Source organism: Sebastes fasciatus, chromosome 9 (assembly GCF_043250625.1).
Source record: "Sebastes fasciatus isolate fSebFas1 chromosome 9, fSebFas1.pri, whole genome shotgun sequence".
NCBI classification, from domain to species: Eukaryota; Metazoa; Chordata; class Actinopteri; order Perciformes; family Sebastidae; genus Sebastes; species Sebastes fasciatus.
Window position 1 is genome coordinate 12,961,206 of NC_133803.1, and position 26,058 is coordinate 12,987,263.

General features: G+C 41.8%; 1 protein-coding gene across 2 annotated transcripts; it reads right to left on the reverse strand.

Annotated features, from left to right (window-relative positions):
* Window positions 1-3,579: 3,579 nt before the first annotated feature.
* LOC141773934 (methylated-DNA--protein-cysteine methyltransferase-like) lies at window positions 3,580-24,136 on the reverse strand. Of its 2 annotated transcripts, none has more exons than XM_074646120.1 (5): window positions 23,978-24,136; window positions 21,498-21,646; window positions 12,565-12,725; window positions 7,993-8,132; window positions 3,580-4,392 (listed from the first exon to the last, which is right to left on the reverse strand). In XM_074646120.1, exons 1-5 carry the CDS (start codon window positions 24,029-24,031, stop codon window positions 4,264-4,266), a joined length of 633 nt encoding a protein of 210 aa, XP_074502221.1. In that variant the 5' UTR covers window positions 24,032-24,136; the 3' UTR covers window positions 3,580-4,263. The 2 variants fall into 2 exon arrangements, with proteins under 2 accessions (XP_074502221.1, XP_074502222.1); XM_074646121.1 differs by having other exon boundaries at window positions 21,498-21,643; window positions 23,978-24,120.
* Between the last annotated feature and the right edge of the window lie 1,922 nt (window positions 24,137-26,058).

The window sequence follows — 26,058 nt, forward strand, 5'->3', positions numbered from 1 at the left end:
TTTTTTTTTTCTCCCTTCTTCTCCAACACAGTTAAATAAAGTGTAAAGGGAGAAGTTAAAACTGACCTTGTTAAATTGGGACCACAATTTATATTCCTAATTTAGTGTATGGATTAATTAGTCTTGTGTGTGTGTGTGTGTATCAGTTTCCATGTGGCAGAGCTTAGGAGCTATATCCACTTCATCATCAAATCGCTGCTCGCTTTCATAAGGAAACTCTGGAATGATATCTGTCACTCTAATCTTGATGTTTTCGCACAGCACGGGCTTTGCATATTTTTAGCCGCACACTTTTAATTAATGCTTAATTGGACGATTTATAGAGAGGACTTTTTCCAACATGAGTCGCCAATCAATAACCCCTATCTCACATCATGCAAAATTAATCACTGCGACCTGTTATCAGGCCTTAATGCAGGCACATGCGAACTGGCAAAGCATGCATTTTGCACAAGGCTGAGGAATCTGGCTCATATTTTCCCCTCTCCCTGATCCAATCCACTCCTCTCCCCCGTCATATAGATCGGAGTCTGCGGGGGCCAGAGGCGCTGACAGAGCCCAGATGCTCCCAGTCTGTCTGGGGGACTGGGGAGACTGGTGCCATGGGGTCCTGGAGCCTCTGAAGTGCCGCCCCCTCCGTCAACATGACCAAGGCTAGACCTGCACTTTCTCCAGGCCCGAGACACTCTCCTTACCACGCTGACAACCGCGCTGCACAGTCACAGATTGATACACGCAGGGGTACGCGCTCGCTTGGCGCCCGCTCTCACGTAACGCATGGTCGTTCATCAGCCGTTCCTAATTAGGGACCCCCGGACCAACACTCGGGTTCAGAAGGTTACAATGACACACTGATACGAGGTTACCAACGCACACACTCGCATGCTGATACCTCTCAGGGTTTCTTCTACTTTCTCATTTAATCCCGCTCCGTCTCATCACCACTGTCCTAAACTTGCTCATGTGGAAGGGGGGGTATCTCTTTGTTCTAAAGACAACAAAACAAAAAAAAAGGCACCATACGAATCCTCTATCCTCCCGCTTTTCTCTCTCTCAAAACACAAAGATCATTACGAGAGCATCAAAGTATGCCATGTTTGAAATGATATTTCTCTTTGTAGTTGTGGCGTAGCATGGAGTGTGTTGGTATTAGATGCTGCTGTGGCAGCTGTCGTGGCTGGCTGCGTGGTGCCTCGGTGTCAGGGCCTCCGAGGCCAGGCTGTCCCGGCAGACAGACAGAGGGGGGAGGAAACCTGATAGCGCAGCCAAGCCCCAGTCTAATGTCTGTGTATCCAGCTATCTATTCCTGTGTCTATCTGTCTGACTGACTGTTGGACACTGCCTATCTGCATGCCGGATACTCCTCCGGCTTCCAAGCAGCAGTGCACCGCTTGCAGCCGAGTTAATACGATCCAAAAAGTTTCACTGTTATTTTTTTTTTTTTAAGCATACAAACTTCTTAAGGGAAGAATAAAAGCAGCTATTTATGAATCACTGATGTGGCCGCGGGATTCACTTCTGCAAGGGTCCCCACTAAGCTCGCGACTCGTACCAAGGGGTGCACGTTGCGATAACGTTAGAATTACGAGGCGACATGTATGGAGAGCAAGAGATGGAAGCGTGGAGTGAGCTCGTATTTGATGTGGGGGCAGAAAATTGCTCTATAATGAGGAGAGGTGCCAGGATATGAGCTGGGAAGTGGGGAGTTGGAGACAGGATGTAAGTTATGAGAAGGAAACTAATGTTAGGAAATGCAGGGGTTGTTGTTGTTGTGGCTGTATAAGCTAAAATGTATCTCGCTACTATCAGGCCATGATTAATACAGCCCGGCCGGGTCAAAACCCCGCGCTACAACGCTACGGATGCCACCAACCATATCCCCGCTCTTTTCTGGGGCTCAAATGAGTGTGTGTTGTGCGTGAGGGAGTGTGTGTGTGTGAGGGGGTTAATAAATGTTGAATCAAACGCCGCACGAGACACTCACACTCCTTAAGGGTTGCCCATTAGCGGTGTGTGGGTGCATGGGGAGTTTATCAGTGTCTGGGTGATTTATGAAGTCAGACTCAATATCATCCACTTCACCCACACACATATGGACATACACATGTGCACACACCAAAACACGCATGGGCCACATGCTCAAACACACACACTCTCTCTCTCTCTCACGAGCATGCGAGCACGTGCACTCCGTGGAGTCTCTCTCTCTGAAATGGAGGCAGATATTAGGCCAAAATTAAAGGTTTCACAGAGATTAACAGTGCGGATGATGAGATCGTCTCAGCCTCTTTTAATCTAATTCCTTTTTTATCTCCGAGCCAGCGTGATACGGAAGTGGTACACATGGTGAAAATACCGCCGCAAAATAATACAGACATAATAATAATAATAATAATAAGGCTGCTACTAATGCTGATAAATACTAAAATACCATGAAAATGTAGAAATTGAGCAAATAAAAAGGGTTAAATTATCTGTAAGAGATTCCTCGGGCACCTCGGCAATTACATGGCCAATTACTGGCAGCATGTTTGAAGCTTTGAAGCTGGACTTGTTTTTTAACATCAGCCACAGATCTCTACAGACATCACTTTCTCTGGGTGCTAAATTCATAGCATTCCATAGAAATTTACTTAGCCACAAGAAGAAGAAAAAAAAGGAGGGTGCTTACAGTGCACTTCAGAGTGCGCCTGGCTTAAATGGGACCCCTTGTGGCTGTGTCACAGCTCCCTTCGTTAGGGGGCTGACTGTAGCCTGTAGTCACCACAGGCATCATTAGCCCTCTGTGAAACCACAGACTGAGTCTCATTCTTCATCTGCCTGTCTGCTGCCTCAACATATACACCGCGATGGCGCTCCAACGGCAGAGTTAAGTGAGTCCAGCAGCAAGCACGGCAAGAAAGACAGCCACACGGAGCTGATAGGGAACGGATAAGAAATTCAAAAATGCAGCAAAGTTCAAATGTATTCAGCGAGCGGGGCCACTTGAATTGGGTGTGTAAAAGGTTAGAGCCGAGGTTATTTTTGGAGGGTGGATTATTAGGCTACCTGGGCTGAACAGAAGAGGAATAACTATGGGCAAGTAAGGGTCACTCTGGGGCTGCACTTGACTGTTAGAATCGAGAACTTAGGGGAAAAAAAAACCAGACTAAACTGTCAATGTTACAACTCATCATCGGGAGGAAATGTAGAAAATAAAAGCACAGGACATATTCAATTAAAGCAACTGCTATTTCTGAACGCCGCTGCTGCCCTCTCCATATGGTCTTTTTTAAGAGAGAATAATTTATCCCAAAGGGATTAAAACTGGGTTGTGATGGAAATAAAACAACATATAAACATTTAAGTTACAGATTAAATGTGCAGGATGAATCCAAGGTTGAAATGTTGATTTTCTGTTTCCCGTTCTGTACTGCCCTCTAATGGAAAACACTACTCAGAAATAAAAAGCTCTGACATCCAGAGCTGCAGCGAGGAAGAGAAGACATACAGCATAATTAATTATGAGTTGAGATGAGTGAACGCTACACAGGAATCAATTTTTAAATTAAATGCAATTAAAATGATGAAAAGACGGGATTTGTCATTTTTGAAATGTGTTTATTTAAACATGTCCAATGCAACAAAAAAAGTGCAGTATATAATGCATAAGACGTCTCTGCATCTAGGTGGATTGTAAAGGAGAGAGCAAACAATGAGATCTAAATGAAGACAAAACAAATGCTTCACTACAAAGCTTTGTAGCAGTAAAATTCAGAGCCTTTATCACTGGATGTTGAACAAAGCATTCACTTGGCAGGAAATTAAAAAACCAACGAGAGGTACAAAGACTAATTCTGCTTAGGAGAAAAAAAAAAAAACACAACAACAACAACAACAATGCAAGAGACATATTTTTAAGGGAATAATAATTCTTTAGAAAAACCATTCCAGCACTATCTGGCAAACGCAACGGAGGCCCACGGGAGCATATGTTTGTAATTCCTACTGTTCTCTGTTTAAGTTATTTTTGTACATTCTAATTCTGCAACAACTCTGTATCACATTAACTATGCAGCATCTCTATTCTTAGATTTAAAAAAAAAAAAAAAAAGGAGAATAAACTGAATATCTACAAGCAGCTCCAGTTGTTCCACAGAGTGTGCCAAGCACGCTAAACTTTATGGCCCTGTTTTGTGTTCTTAAAAAAATGTTTTTATCCCGGTCTCCTGTGTTTGTGTGTGTCTGTGTACTGAATGAAGGACAGTTGGCCTCTGTCATGCTTTAGCCTTCCTCTTTCTGCCTCTCATGGGTGAGCAGCCATTGTTTGAGATGGTCGCCCCTGCCGCTCATGTACGGCCCACTCCGTCCATTGCTCAAAATGACTCGGTGGCAGGGGATGATGAGAGGAACCTGGCACAGACAGACAGAGAAAAAATTCAACTCTGAGGAAATAAACATGTTGGAAGTTCTGCAAATATTACGCAAGAACATTTCCACACACACACAGAGACTTTTAAAATGTTTGCTTTTACTTTTCCTTTAAACGAACATTGTTTTTTCCAATTTATAAATTCAGAAAGGAGGCTATATTTTCACTATACAAGTTTAAAAATATTGTTACTGTTAACACAAAACTATGATGTATTAGTAAAAAAACTAACATTTGAAAAAGAAATACAGATTGGAGCTTTACTGCTTTCTTATTCTGTGCTTGACATTTATTATCACAGCAACAACAGTTGGAGGTGTTGACAGTAGATATGTATTATGTATGAAAGAATCTCTGATTTACCGCATAAACGGTGCGACTTAAAAGTAACCAACGTGCAGAAAATATGAATCTGCACTTTTTTTTTTTTTTTGCTTTTTATGTTCATGCACTGCATGAACACAAAGTGTCACACCAGAAGTGTCTGGTTTGATCCTGCACGAATCCACATTCGGGGTGATGGCTCAGTCTTTGGGTATAAATGTTTTTTACTCTTTAATAGTGTAAAGCAAAGAAGCAATCAAAAATTAATGGGCAAAAACACCAGCAGGATGAATATTCAATCGAGAGGGTGTCAACATTAAGATCTGATAACCCTGTGATCATTAAAAAGAGGAAGTCGGTGGAGCGTTTACTCTTGTTGCAGACGACTGCCAGGGGGGTCCCGAGTTCTTTGTAAACTAAATGGCTGGAGAAGGATTAAACAAGCAAGCCTAAAACACTTCGATCATTGTGAATTCAGAACAAGAAGAGTGGCAATGGTTGGAATGAATCACAGCAATTATTCCCTTTTAAAATACTCTTAATGTTTCCCTCATTGTCTTGTAGTTATTCTACATACAAAAACATCCCAACTACTGCTGCATTGTGACTATATTTCTCCAATTTAAGCAAGTTCTACCGACTTGCCGGCTGCACCTCCAGCCTTTTATATAAAAGTTGGACGTGCAGTGTGTTTCAGCTCAAATCCATCATTAAACCCGCTCCCATATCAACAGCAATAAAACTTTCCGAGCCCCGGATTAACCTTGCAGACAGAGAAATACTGCTCGAGTATTCGGATCAATACTGTTCCCCGGGTTTGGAGGGAGAGCGGGGTACCCTCAAGGCCTGCGGATCTGCCTCTTCACTTGGGGAACGGGGGGGGGGGGGGGAGAAGGAGCACTACGCCAGGCTTATCAATACTCAAATCCTGGTGAAGAAGAAGTGCCACAGAGAGGCGAGGATCGATTGAGCACACTGAGCTTTTCACAGTTGAAGCCTGAGTGGAGCGGCGCTACTGACAAGTAATTGACACTGACAATCTGACTCTGGATCTGTATCAGGAGCTGAGGGCTCAGGCTCCCAGCCTCCCTGACGAAAGGACGGAAATGTCTTTAAAACACGAAACTGAGAGGTTTTATACAGCCATCCAAAAGCAACGCCGTTGGCTAATGTAATATATAAAAGCATAAAGAAACTAGTGTATAGTTTTAAAATCCTCCTCTTAGTGCAGTGTGCTTCCTCTGACAGTTTTTGTTAAATAAAAGGCGGGAAGAAAAGTCATTTATAATTTAAAAAAGTCAAGAAACAGAAAAAATGCAAATAAAGAAATAGCATTTGTGGTTTATTTGCATTTATTCTGTTTCAAACTACTTTTTTTTTTTTATTGCAAATGACTTCTTCCTGCTTTAATAACAGAAACTGTGTCAGAGAGCAGAACACAGCACTAAGATGAGGATGTACACAAGCTATTTCACTGCACATATGAGGGAGAGCATCTCACTGGCTGCATTTCTCTGCCTCACAGAGCACACCGGTGGTGCCCACAGCACTACATGGGCAGAGCTAAACGGGCTTTGATCAAAGGGTTTGATCAAAAGAAGACACACCACTTGCCCTCTAGCCCTCCATTTTGTACACAGTGGATTCATGGGCGAAGCGGTGCGGGCCAGGTTTCCTACAAGAATCGGAGATTTGCGGCGAACATCTACAGTAAAAAAAAGGTGTGGGCTTAAAAATTGTGCTGTAGGTAGACTTTTACGCGGGGAGGCGTTTTGTTTCGCCGTTGCTCATATTGGAACACACCTACAGTTAGGATTAGATATCCTGCATCACGAGGAGCTTTTAAAACTTGTTTTATTGGAAAACTCAAGTTGTTGTAGGTAGTGCTCTGCAACAAATTAAAACAAAACAGATTGGAAATCTATGTTACCACTTTTTATATGGTTTCATTAAGGGATTATTTGAGCATATGTTTAAATGTATCCACAGAATAGATCAGTATCTATTAATTTTTCTGTATTTCTCTACTTATTTTATCCATTCTTTTAACCTTTTTCCAAATGTTTATATGCTATTACAGCATTACACTTAATAGAACATTTAATTGGCGCTGCAACTGATGATTAGTTTCATTATCGATTAATCTACTGATTATTTTCTGAATTCTATAAAACACTAGAAAACAGTGATAAATATCCATCACAGTTTCCAAGGTGACAATGTCAAATGTCTTGTTTTTGCAACCAACAGTCCAAAACCAACAGATATTTTGTTCACAATGACAGAAAACAGAGAAAAGAAGCGCAAATCTTCACATATTAGAAGCTTTAATCAGAGGATGATTTGGAGGTTTTGCACCGAAGTGACTCAAATGATTAGTAGATTATTAAAATAGCTGCAGATTAATTTTCTGTCAATCGACTAATTGATTAATCGACTAATCGGTGCATCCATCTTTAATACTTCAGTGGAGTACGTTGTTGTAGGTGGAGCTCTTCAACTAATTAAAAGAAAAGAGATGGACTGAAAATCTGTGTGTTAGCAGTTTTTGAGATTTTTTGAGGATATAAGTTTAATGCAACCACAGAATAGATCACATAGTCTATCTATTCATATTTTACTATTTCATTCATTCATTTAACCTTTTTCCAAACTTTTATATGCAATTACAGCTTATCGATGTAAAACCATTAAATTTATTACAACACATGTGGTTGTTTCACATAATCCGAATTACATTTAAGAACATTTAATTGGAGCCGCAACTGATGATTAGTTTCATTATCGATTATTGTCTCGAATAAAGTCTATAACGCCAGAAAACTGTGATAAATATCCATCACAATTTCCAAGGTGAATATGTTCAAAAATATATTCTGTTTGCAATGCCATAAAATAGAGAAAAGAAGCACATTTTAGAAGCTTAAACCAGAGGATGATGGGAGTTTTGCTTAAAAAAGTGATTACTAGATTATTAAAATAGTTGCAGATTAATTTTCTGTCAACCGACTAATCGATTAATCGACTAATCGCTGCAGCTCCATATTTAATACTGGAAGTGATGTCATAATGTCTCCAGCACTACTTGTCAAATTCCTTATTTACTACCCTTATAAAATGACTAATTAACTTTAACTACAACATTCAGGTTCATCAAATCATTAAAAACTAATAGTAATCTGATCTAATGAATACTTTCCCTATCTGACTACATGAAGTAAGCAAGAGAGAAGCCTGTCAATCAATGTCACACTCACCGGGTTGATCACCATGGCCCCTCCCACCGCCCGCGCCGCTCTGGGGTTTCCCGCCATCTCGGCGAGGCGCTTGTACGAGACCGTCTCTCCAAACTTCACATCCTTCAGAAGTAACTGCAGCACGCGGGTTGAGAACGCATCTTCGCCACACACAAAGCAGAGGACAGAGCGAGAGACAGACGGAGAGAACAGATGAAGAGGGAGTTCCTCGTTTAATCAGACAGCTGCCTGAGAGGCTGACGACAACAAGACAAACACTTTTTAGTACAACGCTGATTTCACTCCTTTTGGTGTTTTGAATTTAAAATCAAAAGTTTGAGACATCATTACATTTTGATCCACTTAATAGTTTCTCCATCATGTTTGAGGTCCAATTCCTTTTTCCAAGGGGCTCTGGAGGACTTTTTTCTTTACAGCACTCATTAAACAACTAAATACATAGAAGTCCCTCTATTTGACCTTAGCACTAGTATTAACATGCTACACAAGCCGATGTGAGAAAATTATTTCTATGGCGGAAAAAAAATCTAGGTTATGCTTTGAAAGGTCACAGCTAAAATTAAAAAAGTTCGCTCCTTCATTTAAAAGGATTAAGAGAGGCCAAAAAGACTGCAAATCTGCTCCAGATTTTTAATAATAATAATTTGAATGTTGCACACCATTTGTGGCAGTGGGATGACTTTGAGGTTAATCAGACCAATTTGTCCTTTTAATTGCTTTCTATTCAGAGTAGATTCATTATATCATCTTCACTTAAATGGCGGAATTCTTCAAATCATCCGCAGCTTAACCGACCACATTAACGGCTTTGATTTCATTAGCACTTTAGCGGTAGCATTATCTTTTTTTTCTGGATTACCAGGCAGTGACTGAGAGGCATGTTTGTGTAGCTCTGATTGCTGAAAGAAAAAGGGGAAACGTATTTGAAACATCTTCGAAGACGGTGATGCAGTGTGAGCTTGTGCAGCAAACGAACAACACTTTTTTTTTTTTTTTTTCTTCTTGCACAGAGAACAAGATGGGGAACAATAGTCTCGTTATCAAGAAGGGGGTGAAACTCTTCTAGTACATACATGTACTCAGTCATGAAAATTCAATTAGTGATCTCCCATTCTCTCTCATTTATATGGTCTAAGAGAGCACATGACAAGTGATCTATGAGAAATCCCTCTAAATTGGCATTGTGTGAAAACATGTCACACCCCTGTCTCTCTTCTACAGAGTGAACATCCTTTGCTCCCCAGGCTCCCTCGCTACCTTATAGTCACTCTCCGCTACACAAAGCCACGCGAACAAGGCAATTTGCCTAAACTGGGGGGAATAAGTGTAAAACCTAAAGGGGATATATTTGATTGATGCGCACCCATGTGAGTTCTTTGTCTTGAACAAGGCCCGTAGGTACTGTTTAATAATTTTTCAGGTAATAATCACGCTGTCAACGAGATGACGGGCTCTTACGCAGACAGACTTAATGTTATGAGGAGATAAGATACACCCCTGAAATTTCTTTTATGCATTATTCTCCCCTCGTAAAGCTCGGATTTGGCCACCGCAAATGTGCGCGGTACATATTGGTATCGCTTTGTCACCGGTGGGTGGATGACAACTTGGCCCAGACTGTGGCTATGACAAATCCCCGCTGATGCAATCGTTATTGACAAACAACCAAAGTCACGCCAGCAGACGCGGTCGCCTACAAGCACACCGAGCAACAAGCTACACGGGGGCTGTTTACACCTTTTATAAATCCCGAGCAGCTGTTTCTCCTGGAAAGGTTTTCCGCATCTCCGACTAGTTCTGGACCAAAAAAACAAGTGTCTGCTGCGCTTTTATCTGCCCGCTATCAGAGGTTAAAGAACTTTGCCCTCATCAGTGGTAGTGACAGAGACTTCATGCGGGTCACTCGAGGTGACCGGCAATGATTTGGAGAGCGGTCCCCTAGCCCCATACTTCATAAAGAGCCTAATACGCTGTGTCTGGGGGTCAGGACCCTCTTTAGATCGGGGTGCAGTGGTGTCAATTGTTTAAATAAAAGTTGAGAGGAACCACTTACATGTTTACAGACATCCCATAATTATGTCACAGGTCATTACCTAGCATGAGGCCAGGTGATAGGGCCACTGCAGAAGGCAGAGACGCATTGACCCAGAATAAAATCAAACCGATCTAGTCATTATGAAGGTATCGACATCTATGATTGATTTGCTCATAATTGTGTATATGAGAGCAATTTGAAAGAAGAAAATAATAAATGGAATTTTTATCAGCCCAGCTAATGATAGATTTCAGGGGAGATGACTTCCAGCTGACAGTCACCCTATACACGCTGGTGACAATAAAAAGACAATAGTGGAAATGCAGCTCCCTCATTATCCTTTGTGTCTAATGGGAGGGAAGACTTTGACTCCCAGTCAAAGTGTCTCTTGAGTCTTGAGGGATCCATACTTTTGAAGGCTGACGGGGTGCTGATGATTCTCTGATTATTCGATATTCTGAAAACGTTCATTTCCCTAATTCCTCTCCACATCACAGGGGCGAGTCCTGGTGAGCGTCTCATCTCGCCCTGTGCTGTGCACAGGGGGAGGTTCAGCCTCCTGCAGGAACACAGTCATTTGGGCTTTGAAGAGCGCCCTTCCCCCCCTTTGCCGGGCCCCCTCCCTGCATATTCCCTGTGCCGCTTACCGAGACTAAGATCCTCTCGTCTGTTACATATGGATGTATAATTAATGAGATAAGAATATGCATCGTTTTAAGAACCCATGATGGCGTCTGTGTTTTTCTGAAGGGGGGGGGGGGAGGGGCGAATATGAGTGCACGCACACGCACGCGCACGAATATGCACACGCACGGACGCATACGCACGCGCACTCGCCATTCCTCTACCTCCGACGACTGAACTCGCGTGTGATGTTGCACATGCCAATCAGTCAGACGGTACAGAAACCCGCGCCTCGCCATCTCCTTTCATGTCACCTCTGTTGCTCAGGTATGTCGTGACAGCTAATATGAAAAGTGGCTTGTTTTGTCAGAAATGTGTAAATAAACATGGCGACGCTTCAAGTGAAGGTCACAACTCAATATTACATGACAAGTGCTGCGAGAGCGCTGTCGCGTTTCGGGTTCTCCCACAAGATAAACTGAGCAAACAAAAGTTGGTTGTCACAGATTGTAATGACCTGATTAAACTTGTATTTTTTTTTTTTTTTCCCAAGCAGCCAAGCAGGCAGCGGCTGCATGACTGGATCAAGTAGGAATTTTGTACAGCAGCAAGGCAAAAAAATAATCCTTAATATTTGTGAATTAACAAGCTAAAAAAAAAAAGAAGAAACCTTCTATTTTCCTCTCTCAAAAGACAAATACTCCTGATGCTCACATTTAACATTTTTATACTGGCATGGCCTATGGTTCTGACTACTGAGAGCAATCCAAGCCTAAACCCTGTATTTACTGAGCCCCAAAACAACAGGCGAGGGAGAGAGGTGGAACACAGCACAATCACCTATTCAGATCAGGTACTAATGAAGAATTCCATCTATCCTGAAATTTAATTAAAACCCCAAAGACTTCAGATGAGATGCGATTTGAAAGAGCCTGGGGCTGGTACACAAGCACTTGGTGGCGAAGGGAATCACACTGAAAGTTGATATCGTAATTGGTCCTGATGTATTTCTGCATTGCCTTTGCGGGAGCGGCGGGAGCGTGGGACTCATAGCTGTATACAGGGTCTCGATGGAGTACCTGCTCATTGAAAATGCCATCACTCAAGCACTGCAGATCTGCATGAAATTAGAGAGCAACTAAGGCCTGATTGCAGGGGAAGAGAGGCACAATTGTTAAATGCATATATTAAGAGTTATTTTTTTTCCCTGTGTGGGTGCGCTTCTGGGTCTAAATGAGCACTTCTGAAAATCTTTAAGTTAAAATGCAACGGGCGTCTCGTGTGACAAAGAAATAGCCTGTAATTGTTTTGAAAAACGGCACGGGCGCGATAAGTTTTCAAAAGTGAGTTGTCAGGCTGCGAGTGGTGCTGTTTGTTTCCTCGAAAACAAAAGCGCCAGGGATAATTAATTCCTCATTTTTTTCCTCGGCGCCCTCAATCATTCACTCTGCAGTCGCAACTACCAGTTGAAAGGACGCTAATTGTCCATTTTTTGGGGGTGCTTTCATTTTTTACTCGCCCTAGGTGACTGGTCAAGCCAACAATAAGCTCATTCAAACTTTACCACCATTCACATGTTGTCATTGAAAAAAAAAAAAAAAGCTTCCTGTCTGAAAATGTCAAGAGTGGAATTCGATCAGTTTCAAAGAATGTGCCAAGAATCATGGGAAAGCTTGCCAAGACTAACACGCGTGGTAAGAGCTGCCACAGATTACTGAACCAAGTTACAGCTCTGTGTTCTGTTCTCTCTCCTTTCGCTCACCCACTCGCTCGCTCTTCCTCTGCTCTCGCTCTCAGCCATAAAATACTTCATTATAACACACTGAGCCAGTGAGTGTAAGTGATGTAACTGACAATTAAGAGTGAAAGCCTGATCCCAGTCATGGCTCTGCAAATATTTATCCATGACAGACCTCCTTGCAGGGCGGGGTGGTGAAAGGCGGGGAGCGGGAGACTCCCAGTGGTCTGCGGCTCGTTGAAGTACGCCTGGAGCCATTCGACGCAGCGCTGCAACTCGGGGCTCGTTTCTGCCGGGCTATCGTTGACCACACAGCTCAGGGGGGCCTCGGCGCTCCTGCGAGGGATATAAGGCAGGATGGGGAGTTGAGGTGGGGATCAGAGGAGCAATCATAATACCCAGTTCTTGGTTGAATAGTGCTAAAATATGGCACAAGAGTGTAATAACATGCCACGGGTGACACAGATGCGAGATGGCATAATTCGCTTAGTGAAACTAAAGTCAAGACGTGTTTAAAATCTAAAGTTCAACATGTCGCTCCTGTCACTGGGCTTGTGACAAAATATCAGAGCTGCGAAAATATAAAGACAGTAATCCGGGCATTTGTTACAGTAGATATATATATATTTATATGAAGTGCAGCGTGATAGAGTATGAAAGAAAACATTGTCAGGTCATAAGGAACGGCGCTAACAGTTTATTTCAAACAGCTTAAAGAAAGCAGAACCAGCTTCTGAAAAAAAGAAATAAAGAGTTTTCAAAAAGTCTTGCAGCTGTTTTATGGAGAAAAAAAAGAAGTTAAGAGCGCAGCGTTAACAACAGTCTCAACTCTGCTTGGGTCTAGTTTATAGTTCATGACAAGAATAAATGGATTTTTTGGCCAGAGCGGTGCTGGCCAGCAAAACGCTGCACTTGGACGTGCATCTTAGCATGAGTAGATGCTTGGAGGAATTTGCCGATGGTTGAGTTGGCATCACTTAACAGCTGAATTTCTCTCCGCTGCTGACCACCCCCCAGGTCAATGCAAGCAGACTGACCCATATTTGACACTTAAAGACCCTACTGGGAAGGTCCTCTCTTAGCATGTGCATTACTGCAAAGTGGACCTCAAGCTGTGTTGTGGATCTAAAGCAGGCCGCCAATTCCATTAACTGGTGTACAGGACTTATAAATAAATAATATCACCATTTAAGTGCCCCTTTTTTCAAAATTGGCTTATCCTGTACGGTATTAATAATAGACATTTACTTTGTTAAACACGCGGACCGTCTCTCTCCTGCCCGCCGTAACAACGCGGCCCTAAAGTGTTTTTACACTTCTGCAGGTCACAGTTTGAGCAACGTTTTATATTGGACATGTGAAGCCGAGGTTTACTGGAGTGTTATGACTGAGCAGGTCAGTTCTCAGGGAGCCCTGCTCTGCCTGCTAGTTTGTGGCTGTGCGATGGAAATCTCCCGGGTGCCGTTTAACAGTGGGTGTAAATACAGTAAAAGGTGTAAATACTCTCATTTCTAAATAAACCGCACAGCAGTTTATAGTTGAGTGGTGAAAACTCGGAAACCCACCGGCGGGTCCTGTGCTGAGACCCGCTCAAACAATGGCCATGGCTCATGGCAATCTCTGTCGGCATGGGTGAGTGCCCAGCCAGCCCCTACTTGTCATTGTCTCTCCTTTCCATCCCTCGCCTCGCCTCCCCTCCCTCCCTCCTCATTTCCCCCTCTCTATTTCTCTATCCTCCCACTCCAGCTCTTTTGGCTCCCCACCACCTACACCCACCATCCCCCCACCTCTCTTTCTCTCTGCAAGGATCTTCAGGCCACTGTTCCCTCTCTACACCCTCCCCGCTTCCCCTCCACCCCCAGTGCGCCTCCTCCCACCACCTCCACCACCACCACCACTACCCCTCCACAGCCCCTCTTTCTCTCTGAGAGGATGTTCCAGCCGCTGCACACTGACAGCTCGGGGATATTGTGTGTGGAAATGTTCCTGTTGGACCCGCAGGCCCTTACAATCTACCGGACAAAGGCTAGAGCACCTTTGCTTAAGGCTCGGCACCTTTGACCTCCAGCTCACACTTCAGACTTGTCACCGTGGCTAATTTTCCTTCCTCCCCTCAGCCCCCTTCCGTTACGGATGCGCCGGCTTCAAAGGTGCTTTTGAGTGATACAACATTGACAGTAGTGAAAGTTAATGCAATGCAGTACATGTTATGGCCGGTAAACAACACCCGAAAAATAAATAAATAAAAGTGGAACAACATCAGTCGAGCTGAAGTCTGTCACCTCGAGGTGCAATGGGGGATTGTTTTTAAAGAGCATGTGGGCAGTGGAGATGTAGCTCCTGCGCTCGGGCAACATTTCCAGTCGCTTCAATGAATTACAAATCAAGCAGCATCATATGATCTTTATAGTGTCCAGACTGGCACGTTAGAAAACTCTGCCCTTCAAATGAGAGATTAGAGATGTGCGATAAATGTTGGGCTTATTACAAAAGAAACTCTCAGAGGAGGAGCAATCTTCATATTGTCTTAAAGGGACCTGCCATACCCTTTATATAAAAACAAAGAATTATAATTAATAGTGATCATAAACAGTATTTCAATACCTGTGTTTAACAAGTTTGAATAAACACATCAAATTTGGTTAAAGCAAAATTGTTATTTATTATCTTTTTGACTAGTTAAAATCATATATTTTCTTTCCCAATGTCCTTCAGGCGTTTATTATTTCATCACAGGTAAGGAAATAAGAAACTAATTCCAAACTAGCCAGGATCTGCCGCACTAAAAAGAATATTTCCCCTGATAGAAGATTGTGATTTGAGAAAATTTCTAATATTGTGCTCCTGTCACAATCAATTTCCAATTACCATAAATCATTGCTGCGTAAAGTGGGAGTCATTTGGAGTTCTACCTATTCTCCAACTCTAATATAAAGAATGAATTGAGCATTTATATAAATGTTGGGAGGTTATTCCATTCATCCTGGAGGAAACAATCAAAGGAGACAAAGGAACCAAAAAAAAAAAAAAAGACATTAAATTTGTCAATTTCCTTTGGCATATTCCGTATCTCTAGTTGCACAAGACTTCAGTAAGACTTTTTCTATCAGCAGCAGACGTTAAGAATGAAACAGGTTAACCACAGGATCTAATTGAAAGGAATCTGGCGAAGGGTGTAATGGTATATTGCACAAAAAGGGGGAAAAACTCAGAACTCATGCCTCCATCCTGTGAAGCGTGATGGCGCTCATCCCGACTCGATCGGCTGTCACTTTTGACACAGCCTGCCAGAGTTCTCCTTCACCGATCATGGGTAACATGGCGGGTCAGAGGATGAAATAGAAAAGGCCAAGAGCAGTCCAATATTTTCCTCAAGCTTTATAGCCGCAGATACTTAACTCAGAGACGTCAAAGACTCAAGAGAGCATGAAAAAAGCCTAAAATGACTGTCTAAAAAGGGAAAAAAATACAGCATGTCTCTATGAATGTCAAGATCCTGATGGTCTCTGAGCCAAAGGCTGTGATACAATTGTAAGCCACTTGCTCAATGCGGCTCGTTCAACCATTTGAAGATCATTCAGATGCCTATCTAGCTACTGCGCCGCTAAAGTGGAGAGCTTTTGGAGTGGTAAGCTGTAAGGAATGCTTCCTATTCTGTTTAGGAGGGGCGCACGTTTTTGTGCTCAAAATAAAAACAACTCGGCCGGATAAACTGCTCTCCAGATATCCAACAGCTCTTATTAGCGAATGTCCACCAAAGAGGCCGCGGCGCTCAATCCAATACATAAAGGTGGTGGTAAAATACTGCAGAGTAGGCAACAAAGCACACAACAATTAGGTCTTCTCCCAACTGGCTAGCCACAGGAGTCAGTGAAGGCATGTATTACCAGAGCCTTAACTCTTACTCCATTATGTAGTGTATCCACACCCCGACGCTGCAATGTTTATCTACAACAGACTACTGAGCAGTTTCAAATAGTGTTTTTAGCCTCTATTCTCAAGTGCCATAGTAAGAGATTCCAATTACCCGAATGGTAAGGAGCCAGTGAGGGAGGCATAAAGTACATTAGGGATCCCCTGTAACTGCAGGGACCTTTTAGAGCCTCGACTGAAGAGGGCCGGGAGACTGGAGGGACAGTGACCCTGCATGGATAGCCTCTGTCAAAATTTGACCACGTCAAGCACAAAGGCATTATGGGAATCCAGTGTCACCAAGTCCTAATTACTGTCTGTGTTCAGAGCAAATTACTGCCTTGTTCCTCTGATTAGCGAGGAGGCTAATCTTCACCTGTGTACGCCAGCACTGCTGAGGGCCCTTGAGTGTTAGCGCTTCGTCTTCTGTAATTTATTTTTAAATCAGTGCCCGCTCCCAGGAGTTTTGAGTGTTTTGTTGTGAACCGCTTACCATGATCCCCACCACCGCCCCCTCACCCCTAAATCCTTGACTAAATCCTTGTTTGGTGCCGCAGGAAGATAAGCAAGAACAACACTTGGGCATAATTGACTCGTACTCCTCTCCAAGATGTCAGAGCGGAATCATCTCTCTGCATATTGCCTCAGTATGTCACACACTGTACACTTCTGCATGTTGCAGATATAGAATCCAATCAAGTTCTAAAACAAACCAGCGCGAACCCTCGCGCCGGGGAAAAAACTTCCCGGTCGACAGCAGGGGGAAAAAAAGAAAGAAAAAAAAACTGCAGGAGCTGCTTTTAGCTGCGTCTCTACAGCGAAGGGTAACTCTCGCTCCTCACCCTGGAGGTTCTGCTTTAGAAACCACAACATTTGCAGATTTTCGTCCGAGGCGAACGTCGGCGTCTCGTCTGCGCGGGGGCGGTTTACAGGTAGTGTGTTACACAGGTGTTGGTTTACACAGGAAATGGCACATGCAGCCTGATTGGGACGGTCCCGAGAGACGGGAGGCATAAACGTAGAGCACAGATGGGTCCAAGGGCCAGTGGGAGCAGCACCTTAATGAATACGCAGCTGAGTACTGCACTTCACAACATGCAAAACAATATTCTAAGGCCGCAGTAAAAAATAGCACAAAAATGATCTGAATATCATTACGCGATGAATTATTCATGCCATTTCTAAAGGGACCACGTCAAAAAGTCTCCCCCTTTGCTTTATTGATGATTTCATTCAATATCTCAGCAGATCGCCGTTTGTATGACAAAGCATTTTAGCTACAAATGTAAGCAGTTTATTTATCTAGCAAAAATAATAATTTAAATTATGTGTCAGACTAAATACAAGAGAGAAGGTGAGAGAGACGGAGAAAGAAATTATAGTGGGGGAAAAAAAAAAAAAAATTGTTGATATGGTTCCCGGTGTGTGAGCACATCATGTAAACAGGCCCCACACAGGGAACACATTTACCATACTGCTATTCAGTGTGAACCAGGACATTGATTCACAACACTACACGAGTGTGAGAAAAACGATAAATGCATCACCTCAGATATTTCACACTAGCGTCGGTAGTGTGTAAAAGCTGTTGTGACAGCTTGGGTATTAGGGCTAGATAGATGGAAAATGGCTGGCTGCTTATGAATGCCAATGTGACTGGGGGTGACGGGTTCGACACAAAAACACTCCACCTCCGAACAATTAGGCTGTTCTCAGGCCCCATCCAGTGTTGTCAGTGATAATGGAAAGCTGTGAGGATAACTGGTGATAAATAGACTTTAACACCCTCCTCCTTAAGACCAATGCAGTCCTGCAGTCCCCTCATATGCTTAACTAATCATGAGCATGGCCGGCAAAATTCATACAAAAGACTAATTACTGTTGTACTTCACTTCAGTCTCAAAGGCCTCTTATATAAGGACTTGGGGGTTCTCGTGCCTCTTTTCTCCTCTTGATGGGTATTTTTTTACAAGTAGGCCTCGTGCTAGACAAAAGCGTTTAAAAATCGGTGATTGCTTTCATCCGCTTTAATTACATTCAGAAATGGCATTTCTGCCACATAATACACCCCTATTGTTTCAGAATTATCTGGCTTGGGGAGTAAAATCTACAATATTTGACGATGCTCCCGAGCTAAATCGCCTCTTGAAATTGAAATATGCAGGCGAAATACAAAATAAAACGCCTGCCTTTGCTGCTGATATACTGGAAGCTCCTTGGCTTTCTGCAGAATGCTATTATTATGCATATCCAGGTAGAAAGTTAATTAACCCAAAGCTTAAGCTAATTATGGTAGCAGAATGCTATCAACCAAACGCTTTCAGTCAGACAGCTGTCCAGAATTTCATTTGCTAATCATTTGTCTTTTGCCGGAGCATATGGTACATTTCCCCACTATCACAGCAACAACAAACAGATGAAAATCATTAACTAAAAACAATGTGCAATGTGAAAAATCAGACACAGATTTATAAGGCTTTGTGTCAGGGAAAAAAAAAAGGCGGATTTATGGTCTGGGAAATATAATGATAATCTTTTTTTTTTTTTGGTTTTAGCCACTTAGGATTTTAGGCACACCACGTGACTCAAGTGTGCTGGGAATTCAGATGCACAAATATATTGTTTATATCTATATGCAAATGAGACTGAGAATGAGAATGTTTATCCGTGTAAAATTAATTACAGTTTTCTATAGGAGCGTATGCAAAGAGTTTGTTCTTAGCAATTTTTAGCTTCTAGCACATTTTGTGCCTATTTTTTTTCCAACACAATATTTTTATGTTGTTAAAAGTAGAAATCCCTCAGCTCAGAATTAAATCAATTATTTTCCAAGAAATGCTTTCGTGCATTATTATTTTTTTTCTCTCTCTTCTTTTCATAAAACACATCATACCGGCTGTTAAAGGGTGATTGATATCAGCATTGCCTCGCGACATTATCAGGCAATAAAGGCTACTCAGGTTCTAATGCAACATGTCATACACAGGCTCCTGTAGTACATTTCTATTGAGGACCTCACAAGCTAAATTGCTTTTTTCCTGCTCCCCCACATCTCAGCCAGCTTGACAGACAAATTGATCAAAGCATTGTAAAATAATATGCTCACAAAATGTCTCGGGGCAGGAGTCCAGCCCTTTTTTTTTTCATTTTTCACCCTAATAAAAAAGTACTCTATGATTTCCTCTGTATTATGTGTCTGTGCTCTGTGCGAAAGAGGCAAGAAGCATCATATTTCAGATAATAGTAATCTCCTGTAAACAAAATGCGGATCATTTTTTTCTGCGAACGCTGAGGCCATGCTAAAAAACTAAAAGGGGGGGAGAAAAAAAAAAAGCTGGTTAACAGGGAGGCTGGTGCGTAGGGCCCCAACAGGGGTTGTTGAGATGTAATGAATTTGTTCATCTGATGGTGCCTTCAGGGCTGTCGTTAGACTGGCAGAGGAGGTTGATTTTAGGAAATGTTCCTAAGATCAGTTAGGAAGCAAAAGGGGCTTGAGACGTTTCTATTAGAAAGAGCTGACGGTCATGGTGTGTAAGCAATACTTCAAGGGCGTTTATGTAGCTATAATGGCATTTATCAATAACTATCTATCAATGCCACGAATGCTTTTGTTGCCGCACCGGCTGTTCAACACCAACCAATTCTGGAAAAAAAAACAAACATAGAAAGCAAACACAGTCGCATAAGCCCCGCAAAAGCTTTGACTCGCTCGCAAATATACTACTGTAGGTCTTACTTTATGCCATGCATAGATGCTATCTATTTCCCTTATCCAAAATATGCTCTTAGAGATCATTTATCACACTGACTTCCTAAGCCTGCACCACACCACATCCAAAGCTGGAGAGAGCCTTGTTTAGTATGTCATAAATAAATCAATGGAAATGGCTGATTTGAACTATTACTGCTACAGGCGGGCTTTTGTGAGATCTACATGTAAAGCCGGTTGCAAAGATAAGCCCATATTTTGTCACTTTATCTCGCCTCCCTTAATGCCTGTTTACATTGTGCTGCTCCATATATCTGAGGTGGCTCTAGTTCCCCTGTCCTATGACAATAACGTTGCATTCAACTGGTCGTGATAGAATCTAAACATTTAGTTTAATGATTCCTTGCTCACACCTTTGAGAACGTACAGACGGGCGATGGGATCGAGGCATCACTTATGACCGACATAGCAAATGATATTAAACTGAGAAATGATCTAGTGATGCGAATCATTAAATTCATTTGCATATTCCTACTGAACCCGAACACACAAATTAAACCCTGTTCACAAGGAGACGGAGAAAGGTGCTTGCGCATGGTTACAGGACATCTTCCATAATCAAAATTCCATATTATTAATTTTCTCACTTCAACTCATTAACAACAAGTGGAATGTTTTTACTGCTTGATGAATTTTAGGAAATAGCAGACAGTCGAGAAGGAAACACATGTTGAGGTATAATATACAAGGTCATTAATGGGTTTTCCATAAATTAGAATTTGAACATACATTTGCTAAAGGATAACTTCCTATCCGGGTGCATTCGGAAAACGGTTTAATTTCCCAAACCATTCAAGTTTATCAAATGCGAATCTGCGATACATGGATATTTAATTTCAATCTAATCAAAACTAATCTGAGATGTAGGATGTGGACCTGTAAAAATAAGGAATAAGTACTTATTAACGCCGAGTTTAATCAGTTTCAATCGCTTCAGTAAGGCTGTCAACATTCTCACAATTTTGAGGGATGGGCAGGGCATGAAATGCAATCACATATTACATTTCTGAGTGCCGGTCGACACTCCAAACTACTGCATGCAACTTGGAGGGGAACATAAATAAACAGGAGCGAACAGTCCATGCTCCCCATGGCCTCTGCTGACCCTACAGACATCAGCTCTAATAAACTCCCCGGTGGGTAATAAACAAGTTATTTTTCGGAAATTTCAAATATACTGCGGGAAGAATCACAACCACATGCCATCAGAAATCTAATTTCAAGCCCAACTGTATTCTAGTGCCCCTCATATTTCTAGTGCCGGCTCATATTTGCCCAACTTTCTCCCGGATATTTCTTGTGGGATCTACAAAAATGCCCTGCTTCCAATGAGGAATGGTGGCACTCCATCACAGGAGTGGATTCTGTCCGCCTGTAAATTTCACACCTTTGTTTATCACGTCACCAGCCCGGCTGTTGTACAGTACCTTTCAGCAGGTGCGACATCCATTAGGATCTGGATGGTGTGCACACCATTCTCACATCCACTGACTCGGATCGTCCCCAGGGGGCTCAGCAATGAGATGGTCTTCTGAGTGCACTGGCTCTCCCTTTGCTTCTTCATCTTGCTGCCCTGCTAAGGAAGCACAAATTACACTCCGTTCATTGACATATTCATGTGGCAACTTGCACAATTTCCCACACATATTTGCATTGAATGATCTATTGGAAACCTAGCGGGCCACCAACGGATGATGACTTACATATTTGAACACCTAGCCTCCAAACAATGTCATGATGTGACTTGATCTCGACATTACTATCCAATATTTCTTTTGTGCATGGAAAAGAATACGCCTATCTAACCAATAAATCGCCCATTTTTTCCCCTCTTTCTGTTCTATATATCACATAAATGAGAAAAACAATGCAGTCTGTTCCCTTGTCTGGTGGGGGATTCCCAAGATAGCTCGACATTATTTTCAATCCGTCATTTTTGGTTGATGGTCGGGATGTTTTTCTAGCATTAAATTTGTTCCTTAGGGTGCAACTCCGATGGGATTCTGGTTTCCAGCCCTTAACAACAGCAAAAACGTGCAGCTTTTCTGACGACTGAGATGGATACTGGCAATAACCAGACAGCAGTTCCTTTTTTATTTTTACTTTGAGGGAAGGAGAGATGATTGACTATGTTATATGTGAGTTTTTGAGAGATGGGGGTTATAATAAATAAAGGTCACATTGATTGTAAGTTTCAACCAAGGAAACCTTTCCTTCCAGGAACCTTGATCTGAAAAGTGTCTAAAGGGTACAAACGCAATATGTCTCGCTCTCTCTCTTTCATTTTTAATAGTGCATGTAATTCATATCCATATATTTCAACTCATGTGTTTGTTGTGTGATGTGGCGCAACTAATAATTATTTTCATTATGGATTATTCTGCTGATTGTTTTCTTGATTCATTAACAAATTGTTTAGTTTATCAGCAAATACTAAAAATAAATGTGCATCACAGTTTTCCAGAGCCTGAGGTGACATTTTCACGTTGTTTTGTCCGACCAAAAGTCCAAAACCAAAAGATATTTAGTTTACAAATATATAAAACAGAGAAAAGTAGCAAATCCTCAAATTTATCAAGCTGTAACCAGAGATAATAACTTCAGTTTAAAAATGCACCTACTAGATGCAGTCCTGTAAACTAGTAAATCAAGCAACAAAAACCAAACTACAGCTGAAACAATTAACAGATTAATTGCAAGTGGAAACTACTCTGATAACCAATTTATCATTTACTGTATTTATTCTATAGTGAAAATACTAGATTAGTTCCAGCTTCTCAAATGTGAGGAATTGCTGCTTTTCTTTATCTTGTGTGATAGTAGAGAGATTTTCTTTGGGGGGGTTTTGGGTTGTAAGTCAGACAAAAAATGATGGAAATAATGGACATTTTAACTATTCTCTCATATTTTACACCAATCTATAATTCAAATAATCTTAGTTGCAGCCCTAAAACAAAAATAAATAAAAAATACTCAATTCAGCCTGTACTTTTAATAATTATTTTTTAAAAGAATATATATATATTTTTAGATTAAACAAAGGTTATGTGATATAAAAAAAAAAAAAAAAAAAGTAGTCATGCATTTACAGTATTTCATTTAGACTTCCAGTTGCACCCCCCTCTTCAGATACACACACCACCACATCTGTCATGGTATGCGATCACAAATGCGTCTGCTTCAACTTTCTTGTTTCTACTCTTGCAGCTCTCACTGTATTCATCGGGGGTTTGCCTGAACTGACAATAAAGGCGAGGAGAAAATTTTCTGAGCCAAAAACAATGGTACAGTGCACTTTGGATAAGCGCTGAACATACTGCCTGCTGCCATTTAGCAAGCTGGTAATAGACTCATAGATAGAATAATGGACTTTGGCAATAATGGCCTTGGCTAATAGTCTGGTGCTGATTAAAAATAATGCGTTCATGTTTTTGTGCTGGTTTTTCGCACACAACCAGTCTAAGTGACTATATACTCTGGATGTGTTTGGATGTTTACCCACCCAGCTCTTCACGGTGAGGAACAACAAACAATACGCAGCACTGGCAGCATCCTGGTGCTCGTCAATCATTGGACTGTTGTCTCATTACACTAGTTCCTGGTCAAACCTGCGTGCGTAATTGGGTAGAAAGAAACGCAACACGTGTCTTTATAGTGCGATTAAAATTAAGGAAAGTCATGCCGAAACGTACACAAAGGTGCCTGCGTTTGTTTGAGGTTATAAGTACATTAAAAACGAGTTAAAAAACACGTTTTACACTAAGTGCGCACTTAAAATGTCTAAAAGATGAACACAGTCTGGTAACTTGAAGGCCTTACTCAAAGATAGTCCTGGTTAGTATGATAACACGTGAACTGCAGGTTTATTAGAGTAACTTTAACATCGTGAATTAGCTCTGTAGCTTACAGTGAAGGTTTTTGTATCCGCAGGGTGTCTGAGAGACGTCCGCTTCCTCATCATGTCTCTCTGCAAAAACAAGCGTGACAGAAAAAAAGTCTCTTCCTGATTCTCCAGACTGCGTTGGTCGCGTCGACCAATCAGAAGAGGCCAAAGTCAACTCGAGCTCTGTGATTGGTCGGTATGAGTCTTCGCTCCTCCCACCTTGCCAGGGACAGACACAGAAGGCTTGTCTAATGGGTCTCAAATTGGGATTTGGGGTCCTTCAGGGGGGTCTCTCCAGTACCCCGAAGACTAGTAATGGTAGTGATTTAGATATTTGATTTGCTTGATATTTTTTTTTTTTACAGCAGGAAAAAAAAAAAATGATAATGCATATTTTGAACATTAATTTCAAACACTTGTTATTTATCCACTTATAGCTGAGACATTTATCCAATTCGGTGTCTCCGATGACAGTGAGGTCTTCAGGGTCCCATGTTTAAAAAACACCTATGTGATGCCAACAACCAATAACGTCTTATGTATTACCGACTAATAAAGTCAGCGTGTTATTATGAACAACACATGGGGCAACATCCTTTTATTAGAGTTTTATGCAGTTTAAAGGAGAGAGGGAGTTGCCTTATGTTGCCTGGAGCAGTCACTGATTTAACTGGAGCATATATTTCAGTCATTATGACCAAGTGTGTGGCATCAGTCATGTATTGTTTAAAAGTGTCTGTTGTCCTCTGCAGCTTTATTTTTATTTCCGTGGTGCCTTCAGCTCTCTGCATGCCTCCGTTTGGAATGTGTAGGCCGGCGTGGGCCTGTGGCCCACACCCCATCTCAGCGGTGAGGGTGGGAGCGGGGGAGAAAACGCCACCCCTGCAGAGACCATTTTGAAATCTGTGAGGATTTCCGTGCCATCTGGACCCGCTGCCAGTCTGCCCCAGATAGTAAGGGTTGGCAACGGTACCCGACGGTGCAATATGGCTCTCTCTTTAATGAACTACTAACTGTCCCCCGTTTTAATTGATGTGACATTTGAGCCATTTATCTCTGACATTTCAATGAAGGATGATTCTCAGCCTTGCCATTTACTTTTTTTGTGCTATTTTCTAAGAGTCATTTGCATTTTTCTGCTCTAAACCTGCTTTTTGTCTCTCATTAGCTAATTAGAGAGAAACATGCACAATTAATAAAAATGAACATAACCTAGTTTGATATAGGCTTGATGAAGGATAATCAGAAAATCACTGTTTTCTTAATATTCATCAAAAATGATGTGAGGGGCTACCTGTGGTAAAAGGTGACTTCGATAAAGCCTCGTGACCTTTACCCACATACCAACATGTAGCCTACAGTGTGGGACAACTTATGTTCGCAGCATGGGGAGAATCAAGCTCAATTAATCAGCATATGATTGCAGTAAGCAGCCCCCTCTGCTGGATCTTCTGAGCCATACTGTTTGAAATCATTTTAATGCTGCATTCAGTGGCCAGACAATTATCATATGTGGCAGTCACAGTGGATGTTTTTGCGTTTGCTTTATTACATTTAGAGAAGGAAAAAAAAAGTCTCAAATGTGCAAATTCAAAATGATTTAAAGGCAACTTTTGCCTTTTTTTGTCATCCTATATTTATTGTATATTAATTTTAATGACTGCTGGCACATCAAAGTTGTTTTGCACATTTTATATTTTGTTTGTACATTCATGTATATTTATTCTGATAAGTGCAAATTTTTAAAAAACAGGAAATACTTAGCTGTGGTGTGTTGAAATAAACAGCCCTGAAGTGCGTGTGATAACCTGATACACTAAAGGCTCCAGCCTCGATTGTTTTCCACAGTGACACATATTTTCAATCTTTTTAAGATATCCTTTAAAAACACGGCTGCACTGATGACGACTGTTCCTTTGATTGTGAGCGGCATCGTTGCCAAGGTGTGGTGCCCTGTCTGTGTTGGCAGCCGGGCTGATATCTTTTGTTTGAGACTCAAAGAGCTCTTTTTCCTGTTCAGTTTCCCTCACTATTTTTGTTTGCGTGAGGTGTTGATAGACTTATACGTTGCAGTTTCCTTTTAGTGTACAGCACCAGATGTTTGT

Coding starts and splice junctions, on each gene's coding strand:
- LOC141773934 (XM_074646120.1), bottom strand. CDS start 24,031: ATGATGAGGAAGCGGACGTCTCTCAGACACCCTGCGGATACAAAAACC. Junction 21,647..23,977: donor CGGATACAAAAACCTTCACT/GTAAGCTACAGA, acceptor GTGCTTCCTTAG/CAGGGCAGCAAGATGAAGAA. Junction 8,133..12,564: donor CCACCCCGCCCTGCAAGGAG/GTCTGTCATGGA, acceptor TGTGTGGCGAAG/ATGCGTTCTCAACCCGCGTG.